General features: G+C 44.4%; 1 protein-coding gene across 2 annotated transcripts in view; it reads right to left on the reverse strand.

The window, feature by feature from the left end:
• Positions 1–7,071: 7,071 nt before the first annotated feature.
• Positions 7,072–21,842, reverse strand: part of UBALD2 (UBA like domain containing 2) — a 47,190-nt gene continuing 32,419 nt past the window's right edge. For both annotated transcript variants that reach the window (XM_030208206.1, XM_030208207.1), the window contains exon 3: positions 7,072–8,858. In XM_030208206.1, the coding sequence (XP_030064066.1) occupies positions 8,538–8,858 (321 nt within the window). In that variant the 3' untranslated portion in view covers positions 7,072–8,537. The remainder of the gene's footprint in view (positions 8,859–21,842) is intronic.

The raw sequence follows: 21,842 nt of genomic DNA on the forward strand, positions 1-21,842 counted from the left end.
TAGAAATGGGAGTATGGGTTTACTGGGAGCTAAGTGTTAAAGTATCTGAATCTATTTTGAGAATGCTGCAACTACTGTTTGTATTATTTTGAAGTATTTTTAAAAATTGTTTTGGCAAATAAATACGATATCTATCTACTACTAATCACTTCTATAGCGCTACAAGGCATACGCAGCACTGTACACCATACACATAAAGACAGTCCCTGCTCAAAGAGCTTACAATCTAAAGGTAACAGACAGAACACTTAAGAGGTAAGGGGAATAAGGAGGAGGGGATAAAAGGTACAGGCAAGTAAGCAGTGGTTAGGACTCAAAAGCAGCGTCAAAGAGGTGGGCTTTTAGCTTGGACTTGAAGACGGCCAAAGACGGGGCTAGACGTACATGCTCGGGAAGTCTATTCCAGGCGTGTGGTGCAGCGAGATAGAAGGAACGGAGTCTGGAATTAGCAGTAGAAGAGAAGGGGACAGACAAGAGTGATTTGTCAACAGAACGGAGTGCCCGAGGGGGGGGGGGGGTGTAGGGAGAGACAAGTGGAGATGTTCTGGGGAGCAGCAGAGTGAATATACTTATAGGTCAGTAAGAGAAGTTTGAATTGAAATGCGCCAGTATCTAACGCTATGTAGCAGATTCTGTGTGGATAATTATCAGTAACAGAGTTACTAGGGAAGGTAACTGGTGCAGATGCACCATAGCCACACTGAAAGGGTCCTTCCTTGCTTTATTCAAATTGCTCCATGGTCTCTTTACTGTGAATATAATTATTACCCCCCATCCATCCCACCCATTTTAGCCTTCCCAAACAGCTAAGTCACCCAGTATCTACACTTCAAATTTCTCTCATGCATATTGATTAGAGATATCCTGAAAACCTAGCTCTTGCATGACTGGGAGGGTGAAGAAAAAGGAACCAGGACCAGATCAGCTTTCAGCAAAAAGATCATTTGGAGATTGAGCATCTTTGTGCGTGGGCAGCCTAGAGGTGTTCAGACACAGAAACATAGGTCTTCCTAGATTCCCAGAACTGGGCTAGTCACACTGGAAGACTCCCATCGACACGCTGCCAGCTCTTTTCCAGTTAAAGTACTGGCAGAGGCATCTAAACTCAAGAGCTGCAGCTTTTACTTCTTACAAAACATAGCGGCAAAATAAATAGGGCTTATGCAACCTGTGAGCCATGGTTAGCAACAGGGAGTGCAAGAGCGTAAAGGAACAAAAGGTATGAGGTCAGTTCTCTTGTTTTGAGGTTAATGAGCATTGTTAATGTGGGCTTGCAAGATGCTCCTTACTTATCAGAAGATTCTGCCAGGCTTCAGATAAAAGATCAAGATCTCCACAGACCAGCAGAGTACAGTCCTTACAGGGACTCAAGCATAGACCTCGCCCTAGGCAACTGCTCTTCATTATTTTTCAAGCAAGGGTCACATTGGCAAAAAAAAAAAAAAAAAGTTCAAGGTGAGAACAAGACACCTTGCCAAAGCAGCCAGTGCCCCTGGCAATAAAACAAAAGGGAGGTCCTCCTGCAACAATGCATTCAGTCAAGTGCAGGGGTTCTCAACCCAGTCCTCAGGGCACACTCCTATCCAGTCAGGTTTTCCATGAGATAAGTTTGCATACAATACAGGTAAGCACATGCAAATCTTTCTAATGCATATTCATTGTGGTTATCGTGAAAACTTGATTGGCTAGGTGTGTTCCGAGGACTGGGTTGAACCCCCCCCCCCTCCCCGGTCTAGCTGTTCAAAGCATACTCAGATCAACATCTGTAACTAACAGGACAGCCACTTCCTCAGACTATCCCTGAACCCATCCTGTCTCCCTCCCCCCCAACACATAGTTCGCCCAAAACCTTCTCTAACCAGTCTCAACTCCCATCACCCTACCCCCTTTCTCTCCGAGCCAAATCACCACTCAGTTTGTTAATATGCCCCACATTCTAGACAGTTTTTCAGGGGGGCGGGGAGGGGAGGGCAACACCTTTGGAACTGCTCCTTTTTTTTTCTTTCAGCATCCAAAGGCAGTTCTGTTAACAGCACACCTACCTTTCAACACTTATTGTAGGAAAGAAAACATCTAGCCCCGCCTCCCAACCACCAGAGCTGGTGGTTGGGAGGCAGGGCTAGTGCTGGGCAGACTTATACGGTCTGTGCCGGGGCTGGTGGTTGGGCAGCGGGGATAGTGCTGGGCAGACTTATACGGTCTGTGCCAGAGCTGGTGGTGGGAGGCAGGGATAGTGCTGGGCAGACTTATACGGTCTGTGCCAGAGCTGGTGGTGGGAGGCGGGACTGGTAGTTGGGAGGCGAGGATAGTGCTGGGCAGACTTATAGGGTCTGTGCCAGAGCTGGTGGTGGGAGGCGGGGTTGGTGGTTGGGAGGCGGGGATAGTGCTGGGCAGACTTATAGGGTCTGTGCCAGAGCTGGTGGTGGGAGGCGGGGTTGGTGGTTGGGAGGCGGGGATAGGGCTGGCCAGACTTATACGGTCTGTGCTCTGAAGAGGATGGTACAAATAAAAAAGTAGCACATATGAATTTATCTTCTTGGGCAGACTGGATGGACCGTGCAGGTCTTTTTCTGCCGTCATCTACTATGTTTAGTATTGACAGATATGACAAGGTGTATAGCCCGTCAGAGGCAGGGAGAACCCCCTCCCCCCCCCAACTCCAAAAAGAAAACACCACAAAATCATACAGAATGACAACTTGGGTCTAGTCCCTGCTAACACAGTTAAGGTGAACATCTGGAACCATGCTTGGATGGTTGTAGCTACACAGGGAAGGCTACGGGGGAGGTGGCAGAGGAGAATTAACCTGTCCAGAAGTTGTTTGGATAATTCCCTGTGCGTTGAGTGATAGAGCAACTCAGAAACTGAATTGCAACCTAATTAGCATACAATTTGCACAGGTGGACAAACCAAGAGTTTTGACTTGTCCACAAGTCCTAGGAGGAGTAAAACAAGGCCCTGTTAGCCCTAGAGGGGCCAGGGTGGGAGTACTGGTGCCCACTGTTCTGCACTGATTCCAGAGGTAGGTGGAACTTTTGAGGGTCTTGGCTTCCACCCAAGCAAAGAGTGGGGCTCTGATCAGGGCCTGACAGGGGAGACCAGGAGATTAGAGATTGATCTCTGCTTTCTGGGAGGTAAGAGATCTTTTGGCTTGAATGGTCCTCTTGCCAAGGACTGCCATTGACTAACTCTTGTGTTAGATTATTGGCAGTGGATAGATAATCATACCTTAAGGTGGGCAGCGGAAGGTTGCAGGATACTCGGCCCATACCATTGGGTAAGTTTGAGCACCCACAATCTGGTAATAAACCATAACTAAGAGTATTCTATAAGTTATATGCTACTAGGAAAAAAGGCCAGTTTCTGACAAATGAAATGGGCGCTAGCAAGGTTTTCCTCGGAGTGTGTGTGTGTGATACAGAAAGAGTGAATGTGTGAGTGTGTGTGACAGAGTGAATGCATGAGTGTGTGTGACAGAGAGAGTGAGACTGTGTGCGAGTGTGTGAGAATGAGTGTGTGTGCCAGGGGCCCCCTCTCACCCAGTTTCTGGGTCCGCCTGCGCCCCCTCCCAGTTTCAGGGTCCGGACCCCCTCCAAGTTCCAGGGTCCGCTCTCCCTCCATCCCTCCTACCCACCCAGTTCCAGGGTCTTCCTCCCCCTCCATCCATCCCAGTTTCTGGGTGCGCCTGGTCCCCCTCCAAGTTCCAGGGTCCGGCCACCCACCATCCAAGTTGCAGCAGCCGCCCACCCTCCCACCCAGTTCCAGGATCGTTGCCCCTCCTCTCTCCCTCCCAGTTCCAGGGTAGTTGCCCCCTCTCCTCTCCCCTCCAGCCACCCACCTGCAACATTGTGAAGCTGACTCCGTGGCTTCATTGAAGTGAAAGGTTCGTAATTTTCGTCAGGTTCGTCGTTCTTTAACCATCTCTGTCGCCCCCGCGCCACTGATAGGTCCACCACCTTTGACGTCGAAACACGATGACATCGATGGCAGCGGACCTATCAGAGGCGCGATGGCGGGGCCGAGCGAGATGGTGACAGAGCAACGAACCTAACGATCCTTACGAACCCTTCACTTGAAGCCACAGAGTCAGCTTCAGAACATTGAAGGTGCCTTTTATTATAGTAGAGATGTGTGCCCCACCCAGATTCTGTATGTGTAAAATATGCATAGTTATGGAATAGCATTTATATACATACACAAATATATGTCAGTATTCATTTATACATGTATTTGTCATGTAAATGTTGGTACTTTATTTATAGAATTACCTCAGAGAAGAGGGATTTGGGTATAATCATATGTGATGATTTTAAGATGGCCACACAGGTAGAAAAGGCAACAGCAAAAGCCAGAAGGGATGCTTGAGTGCATAGGGAGAGGAATAGTCAGCAAGAAAAAGGATACTTTTTTTAGTGGCTGCTGAAACCTCATTTAGAGTACTTTGCAGAGAGACCTGCACCTTCAAAAAGACATAAGCAGGATGGAGTTGGTCCGGAGGGCAGCTACCAAAATGGTCTGTTGTCATCATAAAGCATATGGGGGACCAACTTCAAGATCACAGTATGTATATTTCAGAAGAAAGGCAGGAGAGGGGAGATATGATAGAGACATTTAAATACCTCCATGGCATAAATGAGTAGAGGCCGAGTCTCTTTCAACTGAAAAGAAGCTCTGGAATGAGGGGGCATAGGATGAAGGTGAAAGACTCAGGAATAACCTGAGAACACTTCTTCTCAGAAAGGGTGGTGAATTCGTGGACCTTTCCAGTGGAAATAATGTCAGCAAAAACTATCTTGAATTCAAGAAAACTTGGGATCTCTAAAGGAGAGAACGGGATAGCAGAAGGCACGGATAGGCCGACTGAATAGGCCACATGGTCTATCTGCCATCATTTTTCTCTGTTCTTATGTTTCGCTGCTCTCCAAACCATAGGCAGAACAAGGTGGACTTTTGAAGATTAGTTGTTTGTGGGGTGAGAAGAAAATAAATAGCATCAATGCCTGCCTCTCCCCCTGAATGGGCTGAATTCTTTGGGAAAGAGTGGAGGACCCTGTTCGTTTGCACCAACTCCCTTCTCTTCCTTCCCTCCTCCACAAGAAAAACATGACATTTCTTTCTAAAGCAGAACAATTCTCTCCCAGTAACTAAGTCTTCCATCACCACCACAAAAACTATGGAATTAGTTGCCGGAGAACGTGGTGAAGGTGGTTAGGTTGGCAGAGTTTAAAAAGGGGTTAGACGATTTCCTAAAAGACAAGTCCATAAACCACTACTAAATGGACTTGGGAAAAATCCACAATTCCAGGAATAACATGTATAGAATGTTTGTACGTTTGGGAAGCTCGCCAGGTGCCCTTGGCCTCGATTGGCCGCTGTCGTGGACAGGATGCTGGGCTCGATGGACCCTTGGTCTTTTCCCAGTATGGCATTACTTATGTACTTATATAAGTAAGTCTGGGGAGCCCAAGACCAGAATTTTGTATTTAATTCTACAGGAGACAGGGGAAAAAAACCTGAATGTAATCTCACCTTATTGTACTCCAATCTGTACATTCTGTGACTGAAAAAGTAAGCACTAGCACATGTGATGAGGGCATCTGCCTAGTTTAGTAGCTTGTGGGGGGGGGGGGGGGGGGGGGGGGGGGGGTAGGAAGGAATAGATAAGTTAGAGTGATCATGTTTTCTGGTTCATTCTGTTTAAAAAGTGTTTCAATAAAGATAAGTTTATTAAAAAAAAGAAAAAAAGAGAGAGAGAGAGAGGAAAAAGGGCTAGCACATGTGATGAGGGCATCTGCCCAGCTGGGGGGAGGGGGGAATAGATGAGTTAGCGTGATTATGTTTTCTGGTTCATTCTGTTTAAAAAGTGTTTCAATAAAAGTAAATTAAAAAAAAAAAGGGGGGGGGGGCTTGAGCTACAGACTGAAATCCTCAAGTATCATCCCACCATCAAAAGTACCTGTGGATCTTTATGTCCCAAGCAGAAAAAATCCTACAGTCTGATCTCACAGCATGGATCCCAGCACCAGGTTTTACAGTGCTCGCCATATGATGACAGAGCTGCAGACCCCAGAACAAGAGTCCAGTATAAGTGAAAGAGAGAACAAAAGTATCCAAAACCAAATTCACAATGAACCAGTAGAGACAGGAGCCCTTGGAGGAAACCAGTCTCTGAAGTCCACCAGAAAGCTTTTGTAATCTTTGGCCCACATCTTTTGCTAGGCTAGTTTTATCTTGCAGGAGATTATATTGGCTGTTTCTACAGGCAGCAACACTGCCAGTATGAGATTAATCTCCTGCTTCTGAAAGCTCTGCAGGAAGGCGTTTGCTTTCACAGTTGGTTTTAGGACGGTAAAACAGGGTAGAGTGTAAGGATTATAAAATGCCTTCCTGTGACTTTCAGACACTGGTTTCATGTATCAGTTTTGTAGTTTTCTTTATGAAGAGTTGCTTGCTTGGAGCCTTTCCTTTGTTTGTTTTGCTTACTGTATCAAACCCATGGAACCTCAAGGGTTGTGTTCTTTTAACCCAATGTACTCTCTGCCCCACAAGCGGAACTCAAAAGTTGTCTTTTGCACCAGGGCGTACATTACTCCCCCAAGTATGATTTTTAGCCCTTGTATGCTCTCTACCTCTCCTCTAATGGAACCTCAAGAACATGGGTCCGGGGGGGGGGGGGGGGGGGGGTCATTTGCCCTCCCCTGGATTGGCTACTGCATAAGAACATAAGCGTTGCCAGACTGTGACAGACCAAAGGTCCATCAAGCCCAGTATCCTGTTTCCAACAGTGGCCAATCCAGGTCACAAGTACCTGGCAATATCCGAGAACAGTAAAACAACACCCTTCCTAGTATAAGCTACTGGATAGAAAGGTTTGTAGGGTAATGCAAAAAAATTACTTTGCCTCCCTCCTTGGAGAAATTCCTCCCTACATCGCTGCACTCTTTCTGTCTCAGGGCGCACTCTACTCCCTCAGCAAGGACCAAACTGCAGCCAAAACATTGATTCAGTCAGAGGCACACCTAACCAGTATTTCCCAGTACCAGAAAAGTAAACCAAGGAAAACCATACTAGTTGTGTTTAAAAAAGTGATTATTTTTTTTTATTTTCTTTAAATTAAAAATAACCCTTCAACCTGCTTTAAGCATGATTCCAAAACTAAACCACCGACAACACAGCCCTCTGTTCCTTTGATGCCACGTGCACAAAACAGTCTTTTAGAGTTCAAGGTCCACAGCAGACCAGCTGCACAGGGTGAGCAGGCTGGCCTATTTTCCGCACAGGACTGGTGGCAGGGCGAGTGTGCCGACAGTCTGATTACATGCCCATACAGTGCCTTTGCTGGGGAGGGGGGTGCTATCGGCGCTTTCCCCCCCCACAACCTCCTAGCTGGGGAAGACAATCACTTCTACATGGTAACAAAAACATGCTCTTCTGCACATCCCATGAGCAGCCACAGGGTCTTGCAACCCTTCCCCAGGTTAGTGAAGTGTTTCAGCTGCCATGGTAAACCTACAAAGTTTTTATATTTCTTTTGTTTAAAAAACAAAACAAAACAAAAAAAACCTCAGCACCATTCATCTTGGTACCAGTAACTCTCCGACGCTGGAAAGATGCAGTCTGATTTGCCATGAATCTGCAGAGGGGTGAGCAGTAACTGGAGGTGGAAAGAAAAAGCCATTCCTCCACCAAGTCGAGAAAAACCAGCCAGTGGAACATTTGTCCTAGGACATCATTGCTTACAGGTGTCAAATTCTTCCTTTCCTTCGAACAAGAACCAGCTGTAGAGGCAGAGGCTGAGAAACCTATGGTTGCAGTTCTGAGAAACACATGTTGCCTGGTTTATTCAGTTATGATGGATTATAAACACGGGGGAGAAAATGATTCGTCCTCTTCCCTCTCCCACCCCTGCTGCTCCAAACTACATGCATTAGAAAACTTTCATTGACCAAGAGTAGCATAAACTCCTCAAAAGTCACATGGCCTACACGGGAGAGTCAAACCCACAGAGTCCCATGAACATGCTTCTACCTGCCCCCATAAGCAACACAGAAGGACTTTCTAGGTCTTAAGTGGTGACACGTCCTTCATAACTCTTCTCACCAAGTTGGATGAAACATCCACAGAACCAAACCACGGAGGAAAAAAAGTGGTGAAGAGGGGGGTCGTGGGTATGGTTTTTCCAAAATGGCTGTACTGCTTTCTCCACTGCTGCAGTGATTTAACCAAACATCACCCTCACAAGGCCATGTTTGGTGGCGAACTTCCAAGTCTCTTGCTTCTCAGATCCTCTCTGGGCATTTATGTACATTACATATATTTATATATTTATATATTATAGTTATATATTAAAAAGAGAAAGACCAGTTAATTTGACTCTCCTGAAGAAAACAAGGCCGAATTGCTGTATCTGATTTACAAAAACAAAAAAGAAAAATAGAAAAATCTTCCAGTCTGTTCCACACGGGGATGCCACCATCTCTAGCCCCGGAGGTTCTTCTCAATCCCCCATCCTACTTTTGGTAGGTAGGTACCAAGTCTTATCTCTGTCCCTCCATTGCAGTCATAGCCTTTGGTTGAGCCTTCCCTTGTTGGGACACGGGGGGCCAAACCGGTTGCTGATGGTGGAGGTGATGATGGAGGTTGTGTCCTGTTGGAGACGAAGGTGGCATCCAGCCAGGCTGGTGGTTGGGTGGGGAGGATGCCCAAAAGGGGCTGAAGTTACCCGGAGGGGAACATGCCATTGAGGTGATGGGGCTGTTGCTGTTTTGTAGGCTCTCCGAGGTCCGTAGCTTTGAAAACATGGCCAAGGCATCGGGGAAGTTGGGTGGTGTTGCTGGGGTGTTACTGGGGGTACACATCTGCAGAGAGAAGAGGACAAGAGTAAGTCACCGGAAAACAATAATGGATGTTCACAGGGCAAAAGTTTTTCATTCATTTGCTGTTACCACCCTTCCCCCAACCTCCTTAGGTGTTTTGTTGGTTCATTTTACACATTTGTTTTAATAATAAAACAATATTTTTAACATATATTAAAAAAAAAAACTTTGTAATGAACACTAATCAACTTAACATGCATTTATTTGTAGGTTAACGCACAATCTACTTAGCACATAAAATTTAAAGTGCACTAATAAATCAACTAGAAACAATATACATTAACTATGTTACAGACTGATAAGATTCTGATTTACAGTCGTAGACCAAATTCAATGTATGGAAAAAATATATACACACACACCCCACCAAACAGGAAAAATGAAGTCCAGTTATCAAATGTCTTGATTGGTGGCAACCTAAGATCAGTTTTCTTTACTTCCTAGGGATTCCAAGAAGAGGTCTACACTTCATTTCTTATAAATATTTATTACACACACACAAAGCCCAAGTTGCTTTTCTCAGTTATGACTGTTCTTATGCACTGGAAATTGAGTCCTATCCAAAGGCTTATGAACTACAGAGGTAGTGCTAGGTCCAAATAAAACTGCTTAAAACAAATACTGTGCGAGTCACCTGAGAAAGCCCATTTGCTCAATAGATTCCTTGAACTGCAGAAAGAAAAAGTGCTTAGTCATTTCACACAGCACCAAGTGAAGGTAAAGGTAGCTAACTAATTATGCGAGGAATTGACTACATCTTATTGCTGGGTGGTTGAAATCTTGACAATTACACGATTGTCCCTATTAAGGTAACATCATATGCCCCTGAAGAAAGCACAATCTGAAACATGGCAGCATTGGGCAGATGATGACCTTTGTACCAGAAAATGAACTAAACATTATTAAAAGACTTTGTCCCATACTGCTTTCTGTTCTCAATTTTTATCCAACTCTACGTTTTGACTGGGGGCTGTTTGTTGGGGTTTTTTTTCACCTCTCTTTGAGAGTCTAAATAAAGCAACTTTTGGCAACTGACATGAAAAAATAGTAGTAGATTTAAAACGAATCAGAGAAACTTTTTCTTCACTCAACGTGTAATTAAACTCTGGAATTATTTGCCAGAGAATGTAGTAAAAGCAGTTAGCTTAGCGGGGTTTAAAAGAAGTCTGGATGGCTTCTTAAAGGAAAAGTCCATAGACCATTGTTAAAATGGGGAAAACCCACTGCTTATTTCTAGGATAGGCAGTTTTGTACTTTTTTGAGATCTTGCCAGGTACTTGTGACCTGGATTGGCCATTGCTGGAAACAGGATGCTGGGCTTGATGGACCTTCGGTCTGTCCCAATATGGCAATACTTATGAATTTATGTATATTATCCCTTCAATTTATGTATATTATCCCTTCAATTTAAGTGATGCCAGGTGTTTGTTTATTTTTGTCCATGTATTTAGTATAGCTCCTAAGGCCCTATTTTTAATTGGTACTACCTTTGATTTATAGTTTAATGTATATTGTGACTTTACATATATAAATTATGTATATTTGAATTTAGCTCATGCTTTTTCAGTAGTAGCTGAAGGCATGTTACATTCAGATGCACTAGGGATTTCCATGTGTCTAAAGGGCTTACAACTTAAGGGCCCAGTTTACCAAGCTGCGCTGTAGGCGCACTAACTTTTTAACACACGCTAAAAAGTTAGCGTGCCTACAGCGCAGCTTAGTAAACGGGGCCCTAAGTTTGTACCTGAGACAATGGAGAGTTAAGTGACTTGACCAACATCACAAAAAGCATCAGCAGGATTTGAATCCCAACTTCCCAAGTCCTCAGCCCATTGCTCTCATCATTGGGCTACTCCTTCACTCTGATACCGTATCTTAAACGGCCCTTAAATACGCCTTCCAAACTCCTAATCAAACAGAATATACACAGCAATCAAAGCATTCAAATATTCCATCAAGATCTATGCTAGAAGAATCCTGCCCAATATGACACGCAGCATTCAGAGTAAATTCTGCTCCTCGGTAAACCTACATTAACAGAGGTTTGTCTAAGAGAGGTGCACACACAAGCAGTCACAGGTTTCCTCCTCCTCGAAGGTGTGCACTCAGCTTGGTCTGCTTTGGGCGCTTCCTCTGTGGGTTTTCTTTTAAAAACCACACCTGGAACGTTCCGAGAATAAAACTGCACTGCAGGGCAAAGGCCTTTTACTTTCATTTTACTGATCTTGAACTGGAAAGGCAAAGACAGACAAACAAGGGCTGGAATGCGGAGTGCTGGCAGGTGTCCAGCTCTCCAGCCGTAAGACCTTTATCATCACAATGTCTCCTAAAAACCTAACAAACAAAATTCCACAGCATTCTACTGTTTCATCATCGTTATAGGATAACCAGAAAAAATAAAAACATGATAGGCGTTCCAAAATTGATCAATAATATCACGTGCCAAGAATATTCTCAGCTTCCTTTACCAAGGTACAGGGGAGCAAGCATGAAAACACCTTCAGCCCAGATATGTGACCCAGGTTGAAGGTCACCAGATATGTGACCCAGGTTGAAGGTCACCAGAGTAATCTAGCCTTCCCAGTCTTCACCTCTGAGGCATGAACACAGACTCACAACCTAGGTGCTTTGACTCAACCCCCCCCCCCCCCCCCCCCCCCCCCCCCCCCCCCCCCCGAACTAACCCAAGAGATTTTACAGTATTCAGTGTTCTATCCAGATGATTCTGGACACCTACAATAACAAAAAATAAATATTTCTTCTGCTCAAACCTGTGGAAGGGAGTATCAGCTAGTCAATAAATATATTAAAGTCTATGTACTCTTACATTAGAAGGCTGCTATTTTTGGTTTGATTTCTCCTTTTCAGTTGGAAAGGTGCCTCTGCTCACCACCACCAGGAGCTTTCCTCATTTTATAGTCTCTCCTCCAACTCACACAACCCATGGCTCCTTCAAAGCACAAAGCCTACCATCTTATCTCCAGCTACTAGATATCACTGCTTGCATGATGACTGGGACACTCAAAGGTTGAGAACACTGGCTCCACAGCATCCCCAGCTGGCTCAAGGAGCAGAAGCTAGGCCCACAAAACGAAACCCAGATGATCTATACACTTAGGTCTCGTTTTTCACACATTCCTACTGCCAGTGTTATTCAATGTTCCATTCAGGAGGAAATACAAAAACAAAACACCCCCCCCCCTTAATCCCTTCTCTATCATCAGTACCATACTATTGGGGGAAAATTCTACAATTGTGGGTGTACATATGGGTGCCCAGAGAGCCCCCAACTGGTACATAATAATAAAACAATTTATAACCCGCTCAAGTCTAGCAGTTCACACTAAGAGGCTGGTCAAATCCAGTAATTACATAACTTTATGATAAATCAATGTAATAACTGTCAAAAAGGTATGACCCCAGAACCAACGTCCAGGCAGGGAATCCCAACCCCACCTCCAAGCTTCCAGCTGGAAGCTTGGAGGTGGGGCTGGGATTCCCTGCCTGGACGTTGGTCCCGTTGGTGATAAGGGGTGGCTCCCCCTAAGGAAGAGCTACGAAATGCAGTCTTGCATTGGGGAACTTTGGAGTATACCAACAATGTGGGTTTATTTATCCCTGGAAGCCTCCCACTTACCTGAAGCATTTTTTGGCTGCCTTTAATTTAAAGGTTTGACCGTGTGCAGGAGGTTCACAGTGCTTCTCTGCGGTTTTTTTTTTAATCACAGGGATAAGAACAGTGGTTTTATATTGCAGTGGAGTTTTTTCTTTCTTCACTTGAGAACTTGTTGGATACAAAGATCAGCAATGTTCAACATTTGCTACTATTATTAAGAACTGGGTTCAGTGTGCCCTGGTTTTTAGGGCTTATTGACTGATCTTTATTGAGACTGTGCTCTGATGATACACAGAGACTGAAGAAACTGCAATTTAGAGTTTATGTTTAATGTTTTTCTTTTTGTGGGATTTGCATATGTGATCAGGGTATAAGTTTGGTGTGGATGGCAGTGTGAGTGAGTTGCAGGGATATTACTTAATAATTCTTTTAATGTACTGATTTGTTTTCACTAATAAAGACTTTGTAATTTATACAGAACAGGAGTACTGTTTGTTGTTGATGTTTTAGGTACCTCCTATTATATATATATATATATATATATACATATATATATACAGTGGTGGAAATAAGTATTTGATCCCTTGCTGATTTTGTAAGTTTGCCCACTGACAAAGACATGAGCAGCCCATAATTGAAGGGTAGGTTATTGGTAACAGTGAGAGATAGCACATCACAAATTAAATCCGGAAAATCACACTGTGGAAAGTATATGAATTTATTTGCATTCTGCAGAGGGAAATAAGTATTTGATCCCCCACCAACCAGTAAGAGATCTGGCCCCTACAGACCAGGTAGATGCTCCAAATCAACTCGTTACCTGCATGACAGACAGCTATCGGCAATGGTCACCTGTATGAAAGACACCTGTCCACAGACTCAGTGAATCAGTCAGACTCTAACCTCTACAAAATGGCCAAGAGCAAGGAGCTGTCTAAGGATGTCAGGGACAAGATCATACACCTGCACAAGGCTGGAATGGGCTACAAAACCATCAGTAAGACGCTGGGCGAGAAGGAGACAACTGTTGGTGCCATAGTAAGAAAATGGAAGAAGTACAAAATGACTGTCAATCGACAAAGATCTGGGGCTCCACGCAAAATCTCACCTCGTGGGGTATCCTTGATCATGAGGAAGGTTAGAAATCAGCCTACAACTACAAGGGGGGAACTTGTCAATGATCTCAAGGCAGCTGGGACCACTGTCACCACGAAAACCATTGGTAACACATTACGACATAACGGATTGCAATCCTGCAGTGCCCGCAAGGTCCCCCTGCTCCGGAAGGCACATGTGACGGCCCGTCTGAAGTTTGCCAGTGAACACCTGGATGATGCCGAGAGTGATTGGGAGAAGGTGCTGTGGTTAGATGAGACAAAAATTGAGCTCTTTGGCATGAACTCAACTCGCCGTGTTTGGAGGAAGAGAAATGCTGCCTATGACCCAAAGAACACCGTCCCCACTGTCAAGCATGGAGGTGGAAATGTTATGTTTTGGGGGTGTTTCTCTGCTAAGGGCACAGGACTACTTCACCGCATCAATGGGAGAATGGATGGGGCCATGTACCGTACAATTCTGAGTGACAACCTCCTTCCCTCCGCCAGGGCCTTAAAAATGGGTCGTGGCTGGGTCTTCCAGCACGACAATGACCCAAAACATACAGCCAAGGCAACAAAGGAGTGGCTCAGGAAGAAGCACATTAGGGTCATGGAGTGGCCTAGCCAGTCACCAGACCTTAATCCCATTGAAAACTTATGGAGGGAGCTGAAGCTGCGAGTTGCCAAGCGACAGCCCAGAACTCTTAATGATTTAGAGATGATCTGCAAAGAGGAGTGGACCAAAATTCCTCCTGACGTGTGCAAACCTCATCATCAACTACAGAAGACGTCTGACCGCTGTGCTTGCCAACAAGGGTTTTGCCACCAAGTATTAGGTCTTGTTTGCCAGAGGGATTAAATACTTACAGTGGGGGAAATAAGTATTTGATCCCTTGCTGATTTTGTAAGTTTGCCCACTGACAAAGACATGAGCAGCCCATAATTGAAGGGTAGGTTATTGGTAACAGTGAGAGATAGCACATCACAAATTAAATCCGGAAAATCACATTGTGGAAAGTATATGAATTTATTTGCATTCTGCAGAGGGAAATAAGTATTTGATCCCCCACCAACCAGTAAGAGATCTGGCCCCTACAGACCAGGTAGATGCTCCAAATCAACTCGTTACCTGCATGACAGACAGCTGTCGGCAATGGTCACCTGTATGAAAGACACCTGTCCACAGACTCAGTGAATCAGTCAGACTCTAACCTCTACAAAATGGCCAAGAGCAAGGAGCTGTCTAAGGATGTCAGGGACAAGATCATACACCTGCACAAGGCTGGAATGGGCTACAAAACCATCAGTAAGACGCTGGGCGAGAAGGAGACAACTGTTGGTGCCATAGTAAGAAAATGGAAGAAGTACAAAATGACTGTCAATCGACAAAGATCTGGGGCTCCACGCAAAATCTCACCTCGTGGGGTATCCTTGATCATGAGGAAGGTTAGAAATCAGCCTACAACTACAAAGGGGGGAACTTGTCAATGATCTCAAGGCAGCTGGGACCACTGTCACCACGAAAACCATTGGTAACACATTACGACATAACGGATTGCAATCCTGCAGTGCCCGCAAGGTCCCCCTGCTCCGGAAGGCACATGTGACGGCCCGTCTGAAGTTTTCCAGTGAACACCTGGATGATGCCGAGAGTGATTGGGAGAAGGTGCTGTGGTCAGATGAGACAAAAATTGAGCTCTTTGGCATGAACTCAACTCGCCGTGTTTGGAGGAAGAGAAATGCTGCCTATGACCCAAAGAACACCGTCCCCACTGTCAAGCATGGAGGTGGAAATGTTATGTTTTGGGGGTGTTTCTCTGCTAAGGGCACAGGACTACTTCACCGCATCAATGGGAGAATGGATGGGGCCATGTACCGTACAATTCTGAGTGACAACCTCCTTCCCTCCGCCAGGGCCTTAAAAATGGGTCGTGGCTGGGTCTTCCAGCACGACAATGACCCAAAACATACAGCCAAGGCAACAAAGGAGTGGCTCAGGAAGAAGCACATTAGGGTCATGGAGTGGCCTAGCCAGTCACCAGACCTTAATCCCATTGAAAACTTATGGAGGGAGCTGAAGCTGCGAGTTGCCAAGCGACAGCCCAGAACTCTTAATGATTTAGAGATGATCTGCAAAGAGGAGTGGACCAAAATTCCTCCTGACGTGTGCAAACCTCATCATCAACTACAGAAGACGTCTGACCGCTGTGCTTGCCAACAAGGGTTTTGCCACCAAGTATTAGGTCTTGTTTGCCAGAGGGATTAAATACTTATTTCCCTCTGCAGAATGCAAATAAATTCATATACTTTCCACAATGTGATTTTCCGGATTTAATTTGTGATGTGCTATCTCTCACTGTTACCAATAACCTACCCTTCAATTATGGGCTGCTCATGTCTTTGTCAGTGGGCAAACTTACAAAATCAGCAAGGGATCAAATACTTATTTCCCCCACTGTATTTCCCTCTGCAGAATGCAAATAAATTCATATACTTTCCACAATGTGATTTTCCGGATTTAATTTGTGATGTGCTATCTCTCACTGTTACCAATAACCTACCCTTCAATTATGGGCTGCTCATGTCTTTCTCAGTGGGCAAACTTACAAAATCAGCAAGGGATCAAATACTTATTTCCACCACTGTATATATATATATATATATATATATATATATATATATATATATATATATATATCCCCTATTAGGATTAAGATTAAATTTTAACTGCCAGACCCTCAACCATTCTTCTAACTTTCAGAGATTCCCTTCTCATCGTTTCTACTCCCTCCAGGGTATCCACTCTATTGGCTATCTTTGTGTCATCCGCAAAAAGGCAAACCTTTCCTTCCAACCCTTCAGCAATATCTCTCACAAATATATTAAACAAAATGGGCCCCAGCACCGACCCCTGAGGAACCCCACTGCTCACCATCCTTTCCTCCGAGCGGATTCCATTTACTACCACCCTCTGCCACCCATCGGTCAACCAGTTTTCTATCCAGTTCACCACTTTGGGTCCTAAGTTCAGCCCTTTCAGCTTATTCACAAGTCTTCTGTGGGGGACCGTATCAAAGGCTTTGCTGAAATCCAAGTAGATTACATCTAGCGCATGACCTTCATCCATTTCTTTTGTCACCCAGTCAAAGAAGTCAATGAGATTGGTTTGGCAGGATTTTCCTTTGGTAAAGCCACGTTGGCTCATCGGTTTCTAGAAAGTTAACTATCCTTTCTTTCAGCAGCCACTCCATTAATTTTCCTACCACCGACGTGAGACTTACCTGTCTGTAGTTTCCCATTTCCCACTTCTTCCCTGTCTCCACTTTTGTGAAGAGGGACCACATCCGCTCGTCTCCAATCTCGCAAAACCTCTCCCGTCTCTAAAGATCTATTAAGTCTTTAAGAGGTCCCCGCCAAGACCTCCCTCAGTATCCTGGGATGTATCCCATCCAGCCCCATAGCTTTGGCCACCTTCAGATTCTCCAGCTGTTTATCAAATCTTTCTTCCGTAAAGAGCGCAGTAACCACTCCATTCCCAAATATTCCTTCAGCAGCCAACCACGGTCCATCACCAGGATTTTCCTCCGTGAACACCGAAGAGAAGTAATTGTTTAGCACATTCGCTTTATCCTCCTCACTTTCCACATAACCATTCTCATCTTTCAGTCTCGCAATTCCATTCCTATCTTTTCTCCTTTCTCCAATATATCTGAAAAAAGTCATCACCTCTCTTTACATCTGTAGCCATTTTTTCTTCCGCTCGCCGTATTTCCCTCTTCACTTCTTTGAGTTTAGTCCGATAATCTTTTCCGTTATCCTCTCGTTGTGTTCTTTTATATTTCTTGAACAAAGCTTCTTTTGCTCTTATTTTTTTCAGCTACTTGGTTGGAAAACCATATAGGCTTCCTGTTTCTCTTGGTTTTCTTTACTTTCCTCGCGTAAAGATCAGTCGCCATATTTATAGCATCCTTCAGCTTTGACCACTGATGTTTCACTTCTCCTACGCCTTCCCACTTCAACAGCTCCTTTTTCAGGTATTCCCCATTTTATCAAAACCAGTACGTCTGAAATCCAGTACTTTTAGTTTTTGCCTTCGCCCTTATATCAAAAGCATACGGTGTGATCACTATTACATACGTGGGCACCCACCTGAATATTAGAAACAATTCTTCCATTCGTGAGCACTAGATCCAGCACTAGATCCTTCTTCCCTCGTGAGTTCCGTCACCATTTGTCTGAGCAAGGCACTTTGACAGGCGTCCACAATCTCCCTACGTCTTTCCGATTCCGCAGACGGGACATTCCAATCCACATCAGACAAGTTGAAATCTCCCAACAGTAGCACCCTCCCCTTTCATACTAATCTTTTGAATATCCTCTATCAGATCCTTGTCCAGCTTCTCTATTTGTGTCGGAGGTCTGTAGATAACCCCCATGTGGATACAGGTTCCATCTTCTCTTTCCAGGACAATCCATAAAGCTTACTGTAGATCACTTTAATACTTTATAAAAAAGTGTTAAGCAGTATGTCAATAAATCAAATCATGTTCCACTTCAGTGTATCACAATAGTGATTTTTTGCTTTATATCTTGCACTACAAAATGTGTCACACATGTCTTATGCTTCAAAATAAAACACTAATATATCTCAGCGATCTTTCAGCAGTTTTCAACCCAGTCCTTGGGGACCATCTGGTCAATCAGGTTTTCAGGACACTCACAATAAATACGCATGACAGATATTTGCGTACAATGAAGAACATGCTAACACATTTCATGCGCATTCATTGTGGGTATCCTGAAAACCTGACTGGCCAGATGGTCCCCAAGGATTGGGCTGAAAACCACTATCTACGACATGACGCAAAATGGCTTGCCTTATGTTGGGTGGGCTGTACACAGAATGCCATGTAAAATCCTGAAGAGAGAGTTTTCAGCGTGCACAGACAACCCCTGCAATACCGCTCCCTGTAGTTGTGGGACTGTAGACAGCAGGGTTAGCTCAAACAAGGCCAATTTATTGGCCCTGCAGATGACTTTTGGCCTTATTCCTAGGTCCTATTCCAGGTTCTTAGTTTGTTTTTTTCGTATTCTAGTATATCTTTGGAATATAAAAAGGGTACCATGACCATAACTGTTTGCTTATTTATTTATTTTGATTTTGTTCACACCTTTTTCAGTAGTAGCTCAAGGTGAGTTACAATCAGGTACTCTGGATATTTTTCTGTCCCAGGAGGGCTCACAATCTAAGCTGGTACCTGAGGCAATGGAGGGTTAAGTGACTTGCCCAAGATCACAAGGAGCAGCGGTGGGATTTGAACCAGCCACCTGTAGATGTCAAGACTGGTGCTCTAACCACTAGGCCACTCCTCCACTGGCAACATTCCATGTAGAAGCCTGCCCTTGCAGATCAGCAATGCGGCCGCGCAGGCTTCTGTTTCTGTGAGTCTGACGTCCTGCACGTACGTGCAGGACGTCAGACTCACAGAAACAGAAGCCTGCGCGGCTGCAAAAGGGCAGGCTTCTACATGGAATGTTGCTAGTGGAATAGCAACATTAACATTCCATGTAGAATCTCAAATAGTAGCAACATTCCATGTTCCACTGCACTAACCACTAGGCTACTCCTCCACTAACAACATTCCGTGTAGATTCTCACATATTTATTTATTTGGATTTTGCTCACACCGTTTTCAGCAGTAGCTCAAGGTGAGTTACATTCTGGTACTCTGGATATTTCTCTGTCCCAGGAGGGCTCACAATCTAAGTTTGTACCTGAGGCAATGGAGGGTTAAGTGACTTGCCCAAGATCACAAGGAGCAGCGGTGGGATTTGAACCAGCCACCTGTAGATGTCAAGACTGGTGCTCTAACCACTAGGCCACTCCTCCACTCCTGTTCTCTCCTTAAATCCACACCATGCTGAATTTACAATTAATCAGAACTGTAATAACAATATATTGAGACCTAAGCAAATACAAAATTTGTAGGCCTCCGTTTGTGTTTTATGTCTCCCCCTCCCCCTCTTTTTACTTCTACATGTAATCCTTGCACTTACTCACAAACCCACTGCCATACTGGAGGACCAGGCCCTGCAATGTTCCTTTTGGGAAACAGGAGTGGAGGGAGGGACTGGAGCAGGGCTAGATGGGAAGAGAGGGGAAGTGTGGTTTCATGGTTTGTTTGTTTTTAGGGGGAGGGGGGAAGAATGGAGCTATACAGAGGCAAGTAAAGCATGTCTACTGCTAGGAATGGAGCCCATTGCTAGATTATTGACAATTATTTTGCTGATTTAAAAGGATGTCTGTGAGTAAAATAACCTTTAAGTAAAGCTGCTGCTTGGAAACTCTACTCGCCTTCACTGTCACAGCTTTTATCATTCTCAGGTGGGACATTTGGCAGGTCTGTGGACTCCCTCTTGGCTTTGAGCCCCAACACCAGAATGAGGGTTACAAAAAAAAAAGTGTCCTCTGAGGGACAGCAAAGGACAGCAGCACCTTGGTTTACAGCTCAGAAAATCATGCCAGTGGCTCAGACAGGAGCCATAAATTTTAAAAAGAAAACAAGACATATGTAGGAAGTAATCTTACTCCTTACAACTATTTCAGTTCTATTGGGGGGGGGGGTTTCTCCCCACAGGTACTGCTGCTTATAAACATCAAAGCACCATAAAAGCCCAAAATGTTTTAAAATGCTAAAGTTATATTTCTATTTATATCATACAGAGTGTGCAAGAATACTAAACTCTCCTTCTAGCTGTCTTTGTGATGGGAGGCACTCTGATTACAACAGCTTCCCGTGGGGATTACCAAAAGGTCCTTATGCAGCGGAAACTGAAACTTGCTCCAAGGCTCCATCTGAGCAGACTCCGATCTATTTTTACCATTGAAAACAAATGACCATTACTGCTGAAGGAGTCATCAAGACTGGGCCAAGAGCCAAAATAAATCACAATGACTTTACTAATACAACCAAATACATAAAGGACATCTTGTGGCAGCCCAATTATAGACGGTTCATTTTCAAAGCAGCTCTAAAACCATGAAACAAAACACCTTCCAGGGTAGAGAGAGTCAGGTAGCCTTATAGACCTGTATGACCTCCTATAACTAGATCACGCCACACGGGTTTAGCAAACAAGTAGGATCTTATACGTTGGCAATAAAAAACATCCTATAAAGCTGTTACCTTCTGGATGGGACCAACAGGTGAGAGTTTCAATTATTAAACGTGAAATGAAAACCAACAAAGGTACAAAAACACACAAGCAATAAAATGCTCTCCTCACTGGGAAGGGACAAAAGCCACACTCCACTGGCGCCTCCGAGTGCTACAGCAGTGGTGCAGGGCACTGGCGAAGTGACACATCCCTCTGCAGAACGTACAGTGAAGCACGGTGTCAAGAGTAGCGACCTTTGCATTTCAAGGGGCTAACATATTGCATCAGTCTTTTTTGTCATTTGAATTTTGTATTTTAAACTAGTCAACATACTACATCCCTACATCAAACAGAAGTATAAGAATATCCCTTCTCAATATTAATAACTTTATCTGTAATTGTATCAATAACATCAATAAAATTGTGCTAACATACATTCCTTTGTCAATTTCTGCAGCTCTCTCGTCATATAATCGATTGATTTAAATCCTGTTCAAACCAAGGGGTCCTTACGCTAAGGCATGCCAATGGATTTAAATGCATGCTAACAAATTAGTGTGCATTAAATGCCATGCAGCCCACAGGTATAGTAAAAAGGCCCCCAAATGAGGTAGTCTTTCCTCCTAAGAGGAATTCAGCATTGATGGGGGAAGCAAAAGCTGTTTAATTTTCCTCCTTATACAACGTTCAGTCCAAGATCCCAATCACACAGTTCTTCTCAAATTCTCCAGCGTATCTGCTCTTTGCCCCATCTGACTTTTTTTTCCCTACCCCCAAGTGAGATTCCAAACCCTGAACTCTCCCCTAAACCCCAAGTCCCTCTCTCAACAATCCAACTGAGCACTGCAACACCAAACCCTGCAGCAAAAAGTTCCACATAATTCATTTTATTACCTTGTGCAATGCAAGTTCTACATTTTGGGGGGTTTTTTTTTTTTTACATTTAATTAAATCCCACTCAGTACCAACAGCCCAAACCATGCAGTAAGAGGTCTCCTGTCGCTACACAGCAACCATCCCAACATCCCAGTTCGTCAAGTGGTGAAAGCAGACAAAAACATGTTGCCACAACATTCCTGCTCCCTATGTCAGCAA

Source organism: Microcaecilia unicolor, chromosome 6 (genome assembly GCF_901765095.1).
Source record: "Microcaecilia unicolor chromosome 6, aMicUni1.1, whole genome shotgun sequence".
Taxonomy (NCBI): domain Eukaryota; kingdom Metazoa; phylum Chordata; class Amphibia; order Gymnophiona; family Siphonopidae; genus Microcaecilia; species Microcaecilia unicolor.